Source organism: Punica granatum, chromosome 7, assembly GCF_007655135.1.
Source record: "Punica granatum isolate Tunisia-2019 chromosome 7, ASM765513v2, whole genome shotgun sequence".
Classification (NCBI taxonomy): Eukaryota; Viridiplantae; Streptophyta; class Magnoliopsida; order Myrtales; family Lythraceae; genus Punica; species Punica granatum.
This window is the reverse complement of record NC_045133.1, coordinates 19,264,365-19,279,217: the sequence shown is the minus strand read 5'-3', so window position 1 is coordinate 19,279,217 and position 14,853 is coordinate 19,264,365. Positions and strand designations below refer to the sequence as shown.

At 39.2% G+C, this 14,853-nt stretch overlaps 2 protein-coding genes across 2 annotated transcripts; both read left to right on the top strand.

Moving 5' to 3' along the window:
* The first annotated feature begins 821 nt into the window (after positions 1-821).
* LOC116214862 (probable beta-1,3-galactosyltransferase 8) lies at positions 822-3,075 on the top strand. Its single transcript, XM_031550342.1, has 8 exons — positions 822-1,047; positions 1,188-1,249; positions 1,361-1,554; positions 1,654-1,911; positions 2,004-2,091; positions 2,181-2,306; positions 2,434-2,543; positions 2,667-3,075. Exons 1-8 carry the CDS (start codon positions 853-855, stop codon positions 2,813-2,815), a joined length of 1,182 nt encoding a protein of 393 aa, XP_031406202.1. The 5' UTR covers positions 822-852; the 3' UTR covers positions 2,816-3,075.
* A 7,364-nt stretch (positions 3,076-10,439) lies between these two features.
* On the top strand, positions 10,440-13,066 carry LOC116215013 (uncharacterized protein At3g28850-like). Its single transcript, XM_031550566.1, has one exon. It carries the CDS (start codon positions 11,478-11,480, stop codon positions 12,780-12,782), a length of 1,305 nt encoding a protein of 434 aa, XP_031406426.1. The 5' UTR covers positions 10,440-11,477; the 3' UTR covers positions 12,783-13,066.
* Positions 13,067-14,853: the final 1,787 nt, after the last annotated feature.

Sequence of the window (14,853 nt, the reverse complement as noted above, 5' to 3'; positions counted from 1 at the left end):
AGATCGAAAGAACACAACACATGACAAAGACACCAACATCAGGAGAAGTGAGGGGCTCCTTGTCCAGTTGCTTGTGGCTATAATAACCAGGCAGTTTGTTGGATCATGTAAACCACATGATTGAACTACCATCACCGGAGCCGTTCCTCCATCTCCAATTGTAACCTGGCAACATAAGAAATCAGACTAATGTTTATCGCGTATGTGATTGAACCTCCACTCTCCTGCAGATTACCTTCCATTAGTCCTCAAGTTGTCTCACATTACTCTGAAGGCGCTTCCATTTGCAGTAGCTTTGATTACATCTCTTTCGAGCTCACTAGGTGATGACCAACCTCCGATATTAATGTATCATATGAAAAACACTGCATTTGGGTATGCTATGCCTTAAACCTAAATTTGGCAAATGGATGGAAGCACAAGAAAACCTCCAAGAGTTCAAGCTTTAGCTATATATGATACGTTCCTTGCCGATTACTCTATCAGCATCCTTATGGAAGGAAACCGAGCATGAGATTGTAACCTTGCAAGTTCATTTCCTGTCCCTTTCTCCCTGATCCTATCTCTGTTCCTCCCTCTTGCACTCTCTGTTCGCATGATATGTTTTCAGTGCTTTGAATTTTGGGGGCTAGACAGTCGATGTTAACCAGACATCTTCTTTTAAAATAATTTGGATAGTGACGTTATGGTTCAGTCACTCAAATATCCCGGACTAACCTGAGAAAGCGCAGTCCGTATAAATACGTCTCTATTCTGGACATGTTACCAAAATGTACAGGACCTGAGTTTCTGCATTCTTGATGCTTCTTCTGAATCAGGAAACAAGCTGAGCAGCTCTTCTCTGGGAGTTCAATGCTCAAAATTTGGCTGCGGAAAATGGAAAATGAGTCCAAGAAAATGCGGGCAAAGCCACTTCCGGGAAGGATTATGTTAGCTCTATGCATCGTGAGCTTTCTCGCAGGGTCACTTTTTTCTCGGCAGAGATGGTCTGGCCCTTCCCCTAATAATGCTAGGGAGCTGCTTGGGACTGCTAATCATATGAGCAAGGTGCAGATGTTGGCACAAGATCTTGAGATATAAATTAAGTTTTATTGTTCTGATAATATAGGATATATTGCACATAGATCACTTAACCGAGACTATTGTCTCCACTTTTTTTCGGGTTTTCTTCTTAATCCCACTTGCAGAAACTCGCTGAAGGGAATCCGGACAGTGTCATGGAAGTCAGTAAAACTCATCAAGCCATCAGGTAAGCTTAACAAATCTCTTATCCAGGCACTTCAAGTTTCCACATATTTCTTGTGTGCTATGCTACAATCAAAAGTGCATGTTTCACTGAATGGATTGTAACCCGGGAAAGGAACCTCGACAAGACAATCTCCAAACTGGAAGAGGACTTGACAATTGCTCGTACAAGCCAATCCTATCAGCATGCATTCAAATCAAAGGAGTCTAATCACAGTGCACAGAGAGTCTTCGTGGTTATTGGAATTAATACAGCTTTTAGCAGCAGGAAACGGCGGGATTCCCTTCGTGACACATGGATGCCCAGAGGTCGCAGATTCCCTTGTCTCCTTCCACTTTCCCTCGTATAGGCCTTTGTCTTATGTCGGTCCACAGCGCTTATACCGTTGCATAATGATGGAAATGCAGGGGAGAAGCTGAAGAAGTTGGAGAAAGAGAAGGGGATAGTGATCAGGTTCGTGATAGGGCATAGTGTGACACCCGGGGGAATACAGGACAAGGTGATAGACGCGGAGGATGCAAAGCACGGGGACTTTCTCAGGCTCGACCATGTCGAAGGCTACCACAAGCTCTCCACCAAGACTCGTATCTACTTCTCCACTGCTATCTCCATTTGGGATGCTGACTTCTACGTTAAGGTGGACGATGATATCCATTTGAACTTAGGTAGGTTTCATGTCTCTTTTTCTTCCGATCTAATTCAGTCCATGCAGTAGTTTCTTCAATCATAGCAACTGTACATATGGGACTGTGTGCAGGTTCCCTTGTGAGTTCTCTAGCTCAGCACAGATCCAAGCCCAGGATCTACATTGGGTGCATGAAGTCGGGACCTGTTTTATCGCAGAAGTGGGTTTTTACCTGTACATATATTTTTCGGTGCTTGGATTATGGATTCATACACTAACGTTACTGATGGATTCACGATGAGCATGCAGGGGAATGAAGTACCACGAGCCGGAGTACTGGAAGTTCGGGGAGGAAGGCAACAGTTACTTTAGGCACGCCTCTGGTCAACTCTATGCTATCTCCAAGGACCTTGTTGCCTACATCTCCAACAACTCGTCAGTCCTTCGGTCTTTTTCTTTGTCTTATCATGCAAGCCAGATGTTAATCGGAAAAGAAGTGATGTCACGTTAACAGCATTTCATTAGCATTTACATTGTTTTGATTAATTTGAGCACATTACAGGCCGATACTGCATCGGTATGCTAATGAGGATGTATCCTTGGGAGCATGGTTTATCGGACTGGAAGTCGAACACATCGATGATCCCTCGATGTGTTGTGGTACCCCTCCAGGTATTATCTTGAGCATAGCTAGTGAATATTGGGTGTCCTGTCATCTCTGCAAACTTAATATCAGCCAGTGATCTGTTAAAACCTTTCAATGATATTGGTTTGTTTTGTACTCCTCGCACGTAGATTGCAGGCTGAAGGCAGAGGCCGGGAATGTGTGTGTGGCATCGTATGATCAGTCGTGCAGTGGCATCTGCAACTCTGTGGAACGAATGAAGGCGATCCACAGCTCCTGTGGGGAAGGAGACGACACCCTTTGGAATGTAGATGTCTGATCTTCTGAACTTATCAGATGGAGGAGAGATCCTTTTAAACTAGAGGAGAGAAATCGTGATAGAATTTTTAAGTACATTTTTCCTTTTATTTCGTCCTTCAAATGATCGATCAAACTGATGAAATATATACATTAGACTAAAGTTTTGGAGATTAAATCTCTATATATTCCATAGATTCATAAATTTCAATCAACTTATGAAAATCTATCGCACATGCATTGCAGTGTTATAGGATGCTGAGAAGAGCCCAAGATAAAGATCATGTATGATAAGCAGTCAATCCGACTCATAATAGACCTTTACGTGCTTACTTTATTGCTAAATGTCTAAGAGACTGAGATCATTGGGTCTGTATACCCCGTTTTTGCTCTTATCAGCATTTCGTGCCCCTGCACGGATTAAGAAATAATGGATAACATAAACAAATGAGGGAAAAACAAATTGGTTGAGCAAATAGTCATCTTAAGATGAAGATATAACTGCAATTAAGTTGTACCTTATGAGATCTTTCTATTATATCTCCAAAAGCGACCAATTATGTACCATGATGTGTGTAAGGCAGCCTATGAAATTTCTGGGCAGCTGGAATTGTGTGAAGAGTGGGACCAAAATTCGATCGAGCAACCTGGCAGCTTCGCGACTTAATCGTGCAAAATGATAGTAAGCTTGGAAGTAAAACACTGGAAAGTTGTCACGGTGTGACATCTGCAGGTCATTTAATAGGACACCTATGGCTTTGGAGGATCAAATACCACAGCTTGTCTCCAACCATATGTTTTTTGCCGATTCAATCTTTAGCGCATAACTAGCCATATTTTATCTGGCACTTTTTTTCTTGTCACTCACATGCCCCTTTTTTTTTAATGGGCCCTTCGGTCCAAGCACAACATACCACATTAATCCTTGACCCATTGTGCTTTTTTTTTTTTTTTTTTTTTTCTTTTTTTTGGTTACAGTAACTTTTTTGGGTAATGAGGAAAACACATGACCCCAATACAAGAAAAGAAAATAAAGCTAAATAACGGGACACCTAAGTCCTATTGGTGAGAATCAAACTCATGACCTCTTGATTTCGAACGGCGCTATGTATCACTGCATTAAAACATTTTCTTAGTTACAGTAACCTTTTTGAAGGACCACTTTTTCCCTCATCCCAAATTTTTTGGGACATGCATATGAGAAATCCTTTTCTTTTGTTATATAAGGAACATATGAAAATAGAAAGTTATGAATTTGTCTTCTTACAAGAATTAGACCAAAAATCTCCTAAAATATTATACGCTAAGTTTAAGGATGGCAATGGATCATTTAAAATTTGAGTTTCTTACCAGTTTCAAATCCTAATTGGATGTTAATGGGTTTTGCAGGTTGGTTTATGGAATGAGTACAGAAATTGGGGATGAAAATATTGGAAGGTGTTGCACGGGTTGGGTATTTTGACCCCAAACTGTTCCCCAATAATATACCTTGTATTCATGAAATTTAACAGTTAACTTTTATCCGACGCATGTTCGGGTGATTATGTTATGCTTCTTAGTGAGAAACCATATTCGACTACTTTTGATTATGTGTTCGGTTACTTTCACTATTGATAAACTTCAATACTGTCGGACTTTGTAGCTTTTCTTTTTCCTTTTTTCCTTCTTTTCCAAGTTGTACAGTACAGTACTTTGTTAATGAGTCACATGGGCTTTCGATGGCAACCAGTGATATTAGTAGGAAGGAATTAAAAGTTTTCTTTTGAAATTTTAAATGAATTTATGATGGGACTCGCTATCTTAAACCCGTCCTATTGCCATTTAATACTTCCGCTAACTCATCCATTAGTAATTTATGTTCTTTTTTTTTCTTTTTCTATTTCTATATTAGATCATGAGCTTTTCTTATAACCGAAAACATTATTATTCCGTTTGGCCCATCATATCCAACCCCAATAAGATTTTATTGAATTCGACGCGTTATGCCAAATGAAAATGCTAAAAAGGCATAATGCGTCGACATTATGATCGGATCTTTTGGTATAGCGCGTGATCGGAGTAATTGGACTAAGTAGTACTTTATTATTTGAAAATGCTAAAACGGGAGGGGAAATTTTAAAAATTGAAAATTACAAAAAAATAATCATATTCGGTTTAGATTTGAAAATACTATTACGAGAACTTTATTGGATTATTTGACGTAATACATTGACCGAATTATGTAAAACTTTATTGGTGTCGGATACTATGAAGATTAGTGCCTACTAAAAATCATTTTCGGTTCCAATAACTTCAGTCGATAAATGAGATGGCTCTGAACAAGTATGATTATCTGATGGGAAACTTGAAACCAAAGCAATCATCCGGCAGAGAGTGCGGGCTGTCTTTTTCCACAAATTTCGCACTTCATTTTCCAATTTAAATCATTGTGTCATGGGGACAATTTTCATTCCCGTGGGGTGCGAGCCATTCATGCAACAACACTCGCACTTTTGGCATCGCTCCAATTTCCACCTTTTTCACATGTGCTTTCTAATGTTCGCAATATATTCTTGATAGCACCGAGGGCCTATGTCTCGAGTAGCGATGGCTGCTAGCGAGCCGAAATCGCCGAGAATTACGTGGGATTTTGAAGATTATAGGGTCTGCTAGGTGAATTGCCAGATAATATAGAACAGGTATCCGCAACCCTGCATGACAACTCTACAACTATGTATAATTATAAAAGTTCAAACACCTCATCACCGAGTGATGTCATGCGGGACGTAGATAACTCTTTGTTAAATGACTTTTGAAATTTTCACTAATTATAATACAATAAATGTCATGTTATAATCTCGCTGCATCACTCATAGAACTTCAAAAGTTTTTCGATTACAAGAGTCGTAGAGTCTTTTGTATATATATAAATATTTATTTGTATAAAAGAAAAATTCGCGTACTGTGGAAATATGCTTTGATCAACTTCGCAATAACAGTATGGAATCTATTCTATTTTATGAACAGGGGGATCTCCCATTATTATGAAAGTACAAAAATAGATATCTAACACACTATTCTATAAACAGCGTTAGCCTCACAAAATAGACAGAGAAATTTTACCAAAATTGCAAATAAAAAAAAAAACTAACTTTCACATAAACAAGCTTTGTCACAAATAAAATTTTATGTTACGGTCCTTTTTTTTTATATCTAAAAACTCTAATCCATGTATAGGCACGGTCTAGTGATAACGTTGCATGGTGAAATTTGACATGACAAACACATAATTCATGATCGCATGACAATTAGATCATTTAATTTGTATATCAATTTACTAGATTACCCGTATGGGTCAATGAACTATTTGTTTACATTGAGAAAACGAGAGACAAGAGATGGGAGAGATATATGGATCCCATGTGTAATCCAAAAAAAAAAATGGCACTCACCCGCGTTCGAATCAAGAGGTCTAAAGCTCCATTCTTGCCCGCCGATATTTTTATTCCAGAACCTTCCATTTATCTAATCATTGACAATTACCTATCTAGTGACTCATTAGAGAGGCAGCAAAAAGAAGCCTCAATCAACACTCGTGAGCTTAGCCGGTGCCGACCTAATTTGCATTGACGGACGGCATCATAAAAGCGAGTGGTGGGGAGTAAGATGAGAGACGGTGCTGATGCATTGCATGCAATGCATACCTCTGCATAGCATAGGACGATCCTGTGGCCCCATATTCAATTTCCAATATTTTCTGGCATTTTCCTACCCGCAATTCCGGTTAGAACCTTCAAACTTTCCGTGTATTTGCAAAATATACCCTTATAGGAACACAAGTATACAGTCCACGGATCTACGCAATCATATAAAGTGACCACTTTCGAAAATCTACCCATTTGTGAAGGTCGGAAGGAAGCCTTAGCCGGTGAGATTGAGGATAGTGACGTGTGTGATTAAATTCGGCTCATAACATAGCAGAAGTCTCAATTAGTTAATCACCGCCCATGAAAACTTATGGTTCCATCATCAACGCCTAATTGATTTTTATACACCCTACATGCATCAATGTATAAGGAGGTCTCTAAGATACTCTTTGACCACTCTCCAAAGTATATTTCTAACTTGAGTGTCGGAGGGAGCTCTCGGGCAACCACCCGAGAACCTTTTTATGGAATTCTCAAACACGGTCAAACCTGAAAGAGCAACCTGAAGATTGTTTCCTATATCAGATAGAACAAACAGGATTCCATGGGAGAACAAGAAGAGGAAGCGGCTGCTTATTGAGAGATCGATAATTACCCTTTTTAGGGGCTAAAATTGAAAATAGGAAAAATAGAACATTGCAGCAAGGTTTTTTAACTTTTTTCACATTGTAACATAAATTTAAATCATTTTTTTGTACAACACAAAAAAAAAATATTTGCACCGCACAGCACACCGTTGCTTTTCAGTCGAAAATTGGACGAAATACTGATGTGACAACTTTTTCTAAGATATTTTCGCGCAAAATATAACTTTAGGAACTGAAATTTAATTAAATAAATTATAAAATAAAAAAGGGGAGAGGCTTGATCTGAGAGGGTCGAGGCTTCCTGGCTGGCCATCGACCCCAATCGGGGGCTTGGTGGCCGACAAGGGAGCCCCCGACCCCTCAATTTGGGCTCGGCCACTGACCCCCTAATTGGGGTCGCGCGGCCTCCTCAAACAAGGCTGGCTACCCTAATCAGGGGGGTCGATGGCTGGCGGGGGAAACCTCGTGCCCCTCAATTTGGGGGAATCTTGGTCGGCTGGGATCCCCGAAGCTAAGGGGTTTGGGGGCTCCCATACTGGCTACCGACTCCCCAATTGGTGTCGCCGGCCTACTCAAACAAGGCCGGCTACCCTATTTTGGGGGTCGGTGTCTCATAGGGGATCCCTCGACCCCTTGATTGGGGTCGTCGAACGGGAGGCCCTGACCTCCTCCGATCAAGCCTCTCTTTTAAAAAAAAACAAAATTTATAGCTTATTTAATTAAATTTAGGTTCCTAAAATTATATTTTGTGCGAAGATACTCTAGAAAAGGCCACAACTTTAGCATTTTGTCTAATTTTCGGTGGAAAACCAACGGCGTGTCGTGCGGTGCAAAAAATAAAATTCATGTTGTCAAATAAATGATTTGAATTTGTGCTACAGAGTGAAAAAATCAAAAAATCGTGCTGCACGATGGTATTTTCCCCTGAAAATATGTGGGGAGAGTCGGAGAACAGTTAGTTTGACAAGGGTATTTTTGTCAATTTGTTTTTTTTGTTTTTTTTTCCAATTTGCCTGCAACTTTACAGGCGTAAAGATTGCCTGCAATCACATCGTCTCACAGCAGAATATGCAATGTCAATGGAAGTGTCAAAATATCAAAAGGACCCACGTTGCACCATATCACAATGTTGCAATTTAGATTGATTGCAGGCAATCAAACGTACATATTGGGCGAACTTACCATGGAGGAATGCTTTCACCTTTCTAATCTTGTGCAATATACGTAAGAAAATTGTAATATGTCATGTAAATTAGAGAAAATTTGCAGTAATTATTATATAGCCACGAATCTATAAAACTCAAATAACAACCTACACTTTATGAAGGTGGGGCGAGAAACTTTATAGATTTCAACGCTATTTTTTACAAGTGTTAGTTGTTGATTCAGTCGTTGTATAATCATGTGACTGTGTAATACGTTATGTAAATTTTCACACGAGTGAAGGAAAAAAAGAATGCCGCGGGAATTATTCGTATTAATATAAATATAATCTTCTTTGAGGCAGATAATTCTGATTATTTTCCACTTTTTTCCTCGTCAAAAGACTCTTCAGCGGCTTGTCGTATGTGGTGATGTTGCCAGAAAGTGTCCTTCACACCTCAAAAGTCAAAACTTACTTTCTTTCTTTTTTTTTTGATTGCGGATTATGAAAGATCGTTTTATGGAGAGTTTCAATATTAATAAATTATTAGCCTAATAATTACCAAAAAAAATTACTATCTTTACTCTTTGTTTGGCTTGAGAGGAAAATAAGGAAAAGGAAGGGCAGGAAATATATTTTCTTATTTGGTTTTGACGTTTTAAAAGAGGGTAAGGGGAATTGAGTGAAACTTTCATCCCTTTCCCCTCCAAGAGTTAACCTTGATTTGGGGTTGAATGGAGGTGTAAGAATATTAAAAAATTCGATTAACGTAAAAAAGTCAAGTTATTCATTCAATTTAAAATTCTTTCCCTTCTCTTCCATTTTCCTTAACATATATGTCTAAATAAGGTTAAAATGTTTCCTCCATTCCATTCGCTTCCCTTACTGAGCATATTCAATCACGGTTAAAATTCCTACCCCCTTCACTCTCCTTCCCCTCCCTTCCCGCAATGAATTGAATCCATATATGACATAAATTGACTCGCGTATTCATGAACTCTGTAAAATAACTCAAATAAAAAAACATTAAAAATAAATCAAAAACCAAATTACAGTTATACTTAAAGAATAACTACTTATTTTTTTTATCAGATAACTATCTAATATACTGAATAATATTTATTCTACAAATAAATTATTTACTAAAAATCAAACTTACATATCTAAAACAACAGACACAATTGGTCTTATGGATATAGACTACTCAGCAATCGATTGTGGTTGAGTGTCATATATGTGTATAAAGAAGCTTTGTGATGGTTTGCATCATCTATGAATTAAATGATGAAATTTAATTGAAAATTGACAATCTAACACATCCTTAGAAGTTCACTCTTAATTATTGAAGGAGCTTCTTCATCTAACATTATTTTAGTTGAAGAGAAGATGATAATGAAAGCGACCTTGTATAGTACCTAAGGTCATAGAATAGAGTAGTAGGTGGATACTCCCGATCGGCAAGTATGCCTTGCATAATTTGAATCGTGATTCTTATATTTCCCCCAAAAAGAAAATTAAAAACAAGATGATTAAAAGAAAATTTCAATTAATATTTACTGAATTTTCAATTAAAAGGGAATAATCCACCTACCATACGAACATACATACGCATAAACATAGATATGAAAATTTAAAATAATCTTACCTTAAAAAATTGTGAGATATTGCCCTAATAATTATGGGAGATCAAGTATCAAGCAATAATGATTATTCTCATCCCAATATATACATTTTTTAAAATTTGAATTTGCATTCTCCTTCTTACGAGAATTGCCACTCAACCGACACTTTGTTAGTAATACTAATATTATTGTGAGAGCAATAGTAATAATATTCTCTTGCATATTAATATTATTGCAACTAACAACAGCTATTAGAATTCTTTGTGTGATTAATGATTTATTTGTCTGTTTAATTGATGTATTTTCTCATGTGATAAAATATAATTGATATTTTCTCCGATATGGCGTGATAAAATCACTAAAGCCTATAACCAATATGGGTTAATTTAAGCGGCTCGACGTTTGTTCTCCATAAGCAAAGTCTCATATTCGAATCTTACGAATAGAGAAAATCCATCATATGATAGCTTTATCATTTTAGCTGGCCAACCGGGTCCAAGCTAGATTAATTAGAAATAGAGTCCGTTAGGCTTTTGAATACTAGAGTATTCACCGAAAAAAAAATCACTAAAAGTATATAAAGAATTTCCCATAGATGGAGAGATACATTTTCAAGGGAAAGTTTATCCCACTTACGAGAATTTCGATTCCTTCTATCTTCTCCTGCCCGATTGATGGATTTTCACTTTCGTCTCTCTCTCTCTAGATGACCCCCGAGAAGAAGAGAGAGAAAGTGTGAAGATCAAAAAGGAAGGAGAGTGCTGTCCTGTGGGATCCTCAGGAAGGACGAAAGAGAGGTGAGCTTCCGAGGTGAAGAATCGGTCGTCGTCTTCTTCTTCTTCCTCTTCTGCCATCATTCTTTGACTTCGGAACATTGAAGAAACACAGGAGCTTCGGTCTCTTCTTCCTTTTCTTCTGTCAACAGAGCATTCATTGATTCAGTCACTCTCTTCTTTCCCCCGTAATAATCTCACGGGCTGTCCCCTCCCCAGCCCAAAATTCCAAAAGATCTCCCGCCAAAGTCAATCCCCTTTGTCTTCTTCTTCTTCCCTGCAAAATTTCCATCAGGGTCTTATTCATCCGAGGCCCCCCGACAGTTTGAACACAGGAAGGGCCGCGCCTTTATCGGATCGGGTCAGTCTCGGAGTTGTTCGTCGTTGGGGGAGTTCGTCCGAGTCTCCGATTCTATAAAAGGTCTCACCTTTGGGCCTGTCTGATCAAATCCCAGATTCTGTTCTGTCCCCATTGCTCTGTTCTTCCCGTCAGGATTGATTGGATTCGTCCATCTCTTTGTCGGCAAGAATAGGGGATGACAGTTGATTGGATTTGGATTCCTCAATTACTTTGATCTCTGTGCTTTCTTCCTTCTTTTTTTTTTTTAAATTTTTTTTAATAAATGCACGAATTTATGTCTAAAATATCCCAAAAAAACCAACCCCGTATAGGTCGGTCGGAATGTCTGCCACGTTCGTCCATTTCTTTATCCATAGAGCCTATGTTCATTCACTGAATAGTTCGTGTCAATTGTAACATCCTTTGCTGTTGTTGCTAATTGAAGTGATCTTCTGTTGTAAGTTTGTAACCTCCTGTCCTGCTTTGTTCTATAATTGTTGGGGGTTGTGTTCTGGATCGAGCTGGTTGATCGATGGGCTGTGCTAACTCAAAGCAGAAGCGGCGGTGCCGGCACTGCCAGGCCCCCTACTCGCCCGTCCACCGGAGCTACTCGATGAACATTGAGCCCCACCGCCACCGCACCAAGGACCCCGAGAGCCACCACATCGTGGCCCTCAAGTCGAGTACGCTAGGCTCCCTAAAGCTCGACGATCCTTACAGGGAGGATGTTGTTCGTTTCGGGGAGTTGATTAGTACGAATGGTGGCATCGGAGGTGATAAGAAGGTTTGCAATGAGAATGTTGCCGAGAAGGAGAGCTTCAGGATTGGGCTGATTGAAGCCAAGACTTGGTCCCACATGATGGAAGAGAAAATCCCGAAACCGGCCCCAAAGACCCCGATCGGAACTCCTCCTGGGGAGCCCGAGACGATCAACACTTGGGAGCTAATGGAAGGGCTTGAAGATGTCACTCCATCTAGGTCACCTATCAATCACTCAAGGAGCTTCTCCTTCGATGTCGTGAGGAGCCCCGGTCAGGATCATACTGCTCCCTTGGACAGGCCGAAATCAAGGTTCCAAGAAAGCACGACGGCTGAGGTGGATCCTCCGAAACATCAGCCTATATGGCTTCAGATGAGCCAAGATGACGGCTTGAATGCTAATGGGTTCGTGTCGGAAATCGATCCCGATATACTCTTAAATTTCAGGAAGTCATTTGAGGAGCTCTCTCCCAGTCACCCCTTCCATATCCGCCCATTGAGCAGTCAAGAGAAGCCGACAGAAACCAAGTCCGAGCAACCATACCATAAGGAGAGGGTGATAGTCTATTTCACGAGCCTCCGAGGGGTTAGAAAGACGTACGAGGACTGTTGCCACGTCCGCATAATCCTAAAGGCCACCGGGGTCCGGATCGATGAGAGGGACGTCTCGATGCATTCAGGGTTCAAGGACGAGCTCAAGGAGCTATTAGGCGAGGCGTTGAAGCAGGGGAGCGGGTATGGGTTGCCCAGGGTTTTCGTGGGCAAGAATTGCATCGGAGGAGCCGAAGAGATCCGGAGAATGCACGAGGAAGGCAAGCTCGAGAAGTTTCTCGAGGGTTGCGAGCGCGCGGATAACAATAGCGGGGATGGTAACACCTATGCTTGCGAGGCTTGCGGGAACATTAGGTTCGTTCCGTGCGAGACGTGTTCGGGGAGTTGCAAAATATTCTGCGGTGATGATTTCGAAGACGAAGAACCACAGCAGCAATACGAAACCGAAGAAGGCGAGTACGGGTTTCAGCGATGTCCCGACTGCAATGAGAACGGGCTGATCCGGTGCCCCATATGCTGTGATTGATCCTTATTATGGCATTGCAAATTTTGGGTTTTTTGTTCTTTCTGTTCATTAAGAGTTTGTGTACAGAGATTAGATTTGATCTTAATTTTGATTTTGGTTTTCTTTTTCTAATTTTGCAAAAAAGAAAAAAAAAGAAAAAAAGAAGGGATGATTCAGATGGGAAGGCTGTTCTTGAAGATCATCCTAATAATGAGTGTTGGGAAGCTTTTGCCTTTAGCTTTTGTGAGGCACAACTGTATGCTCTGATTAATTATATACATCTTGGGAAAAAATTGATGATTACATATAGTTATTATTGATGATTACCATAAATAAATAACAAGACGTGCGACCATATAATTCCTCGTCCTTTTCATTGCTTCTCTCGAGAAAAAAAGCCTTGCACATTCTTAATAATACATGGTAATCAAGTGATTCGAAATAAATTTATCTACTTATCCGAGCTCGAAATCTAGAATGATTGCTATTTTCCCATGGCACTCACTAACTAAGATTCACTTTTGAAAATTTTGAGATCATGTTAAGGCCTGTAAAGCTGCCTAAAAAGCTTTTTAAGAAGTTGTCGTTCTTCTCAAGATAAATGGAACAATCACATTAATAACATTACTTATTTCATTATTAACGAATAAATAGAAGTTCGCATTATTAGCTGTCTGGACAAATTGTTGTAGTTGTTTTAAATATCATATTAGAATCACAACTATCTACTCTTAAAAGTTAATTTTATCATATTCGTTATAATGTGTTAATCTTTTTATTGATACCTCACTGCTTCGCTTTGTGTGATTATCAAATTTCTTGCGTACATTTTAGGGTTCCATTGACGTCTACACAAGGAATTTTCCTCTCCTTTCACGGGCACTTGTTGGACTTGGAATTTATGGTACCTTCATCACAAGTAAATATGACACCAAAAAGATGTACGATACGGGGATCCGACTTTAGTTATGATGTCGGAACAATTGAATGGTCGCATCATATTCGGGTGCAGTTGAATATTTAACGATTAATTCAATTATATCGGTTTGGTTAAGAAAATAGACTAGTCATCTTGCCATCTGAAAAAGGAAAATGTATGGACTAGCCATTGAAAATGAATATTTTATGTTATTTCCCAATTAATAAGGCAGAAGATTAGGTGAAGAATGAAATCTCTTTGGGCAGCCTTGCCGGTGTTAAATATATATATATATATATATATATATATACACACATACACACACACATAGACACAGTCAATCCAAGTTTCATTGAATTTCAACCAGCATGCAATGCAGGTCAAAGAATATTTTCTCTATTTACCATGAAGAAATTAAAGGAAAAAAAAAGCCTTCCTCAACGAAATATGTAAAATCTCTTGATTCAAGAAATGGGGTTAAATTCCTTCGGCAATCCGCCTAGTTCCTAAGCTTTGCGAACTCGAATTTTTTACTCGAACAAGGGCATTCATTATTTAGCTTGATAATAAAATTAAGCCTTCAATTGCTTTCTAAAGGTGCAGTTGGAAAGGCATGTTCCTCTGATCCGAGGGGGGGCTGAAAGCTACATAAGAACCCAACATTTTCATTGAATTTATAATCTGGACGCGTCTTTAAAGTTTGTGGGGATCCAATTCGTGCGTGATAAGATATTCCAATAATAAAGTTATTATTAATATTTATGGATTAATTTAATCAATTTAAAATAATAATAATAATAATAATAATTCAGCCTCCCTAGATCATAGTCATTAATTAAAAAAAAGTAACAATTATAATAAAAATTCAGCCTTCCGTAGATCATAGCTAGTCGTAGTATAAAGCTCCCAAGCCACTGATTGTCAAACTTATAGTGCAAGGCAAGGATCAGAAGCAACAGAAAGAAACTGCCGAATTTGACTCGCTACATGTGGTTGGATTTTGCTATCGTTTTTCAAGGGGGCTCCGCCGCTCGCGGCTGCAGGAAAAATTCAATATTTTGTTGGGAATATTTAACTTAACTCCGGCATCGACCTAATTGAGCTGTATTGTTGTCCATTAGTTCAAGTGGTCAGGCACTCGTTGCCGGTAAATTAGTTATGGGATTCGAATCT

What these genes read in the sequence shown, in the direction of transcription:
- LOC116214862 (XM_031550342.1), top strand. Translation starts at nt 853, where the DNA reads ATGCTCAAAATTTGGCTGCGGAAAATGGAAAATGAGTCCAAGAAAATG. An exon ending in TGACACATGGATGCCCAGAG is followed by an intron (nt 1,555 to 1,653) that starts GTCGCAGATTCC and finishes ATGGAAATGCAG; the next exon opens with GGGAGAAGCTGAAGAAGTTG. An exon ending in GTGTTGTGGTACCCCTCCAG is followed by an intron (nt 2,544 to 2,666) that starts GTATTATCTTGA and finishes CCTCGCACGTAG; the next exon opens with ATTGCAGGCTGAAGGCAGAG.
- LOC116215013 (XM_031550566.1), top strand. Translation starts at nt 11,478, where the DNA reads ATGGGCTGTGCTAACTCAAAGCAGAAGCGGCGGTGCCGGCACTGCCAG.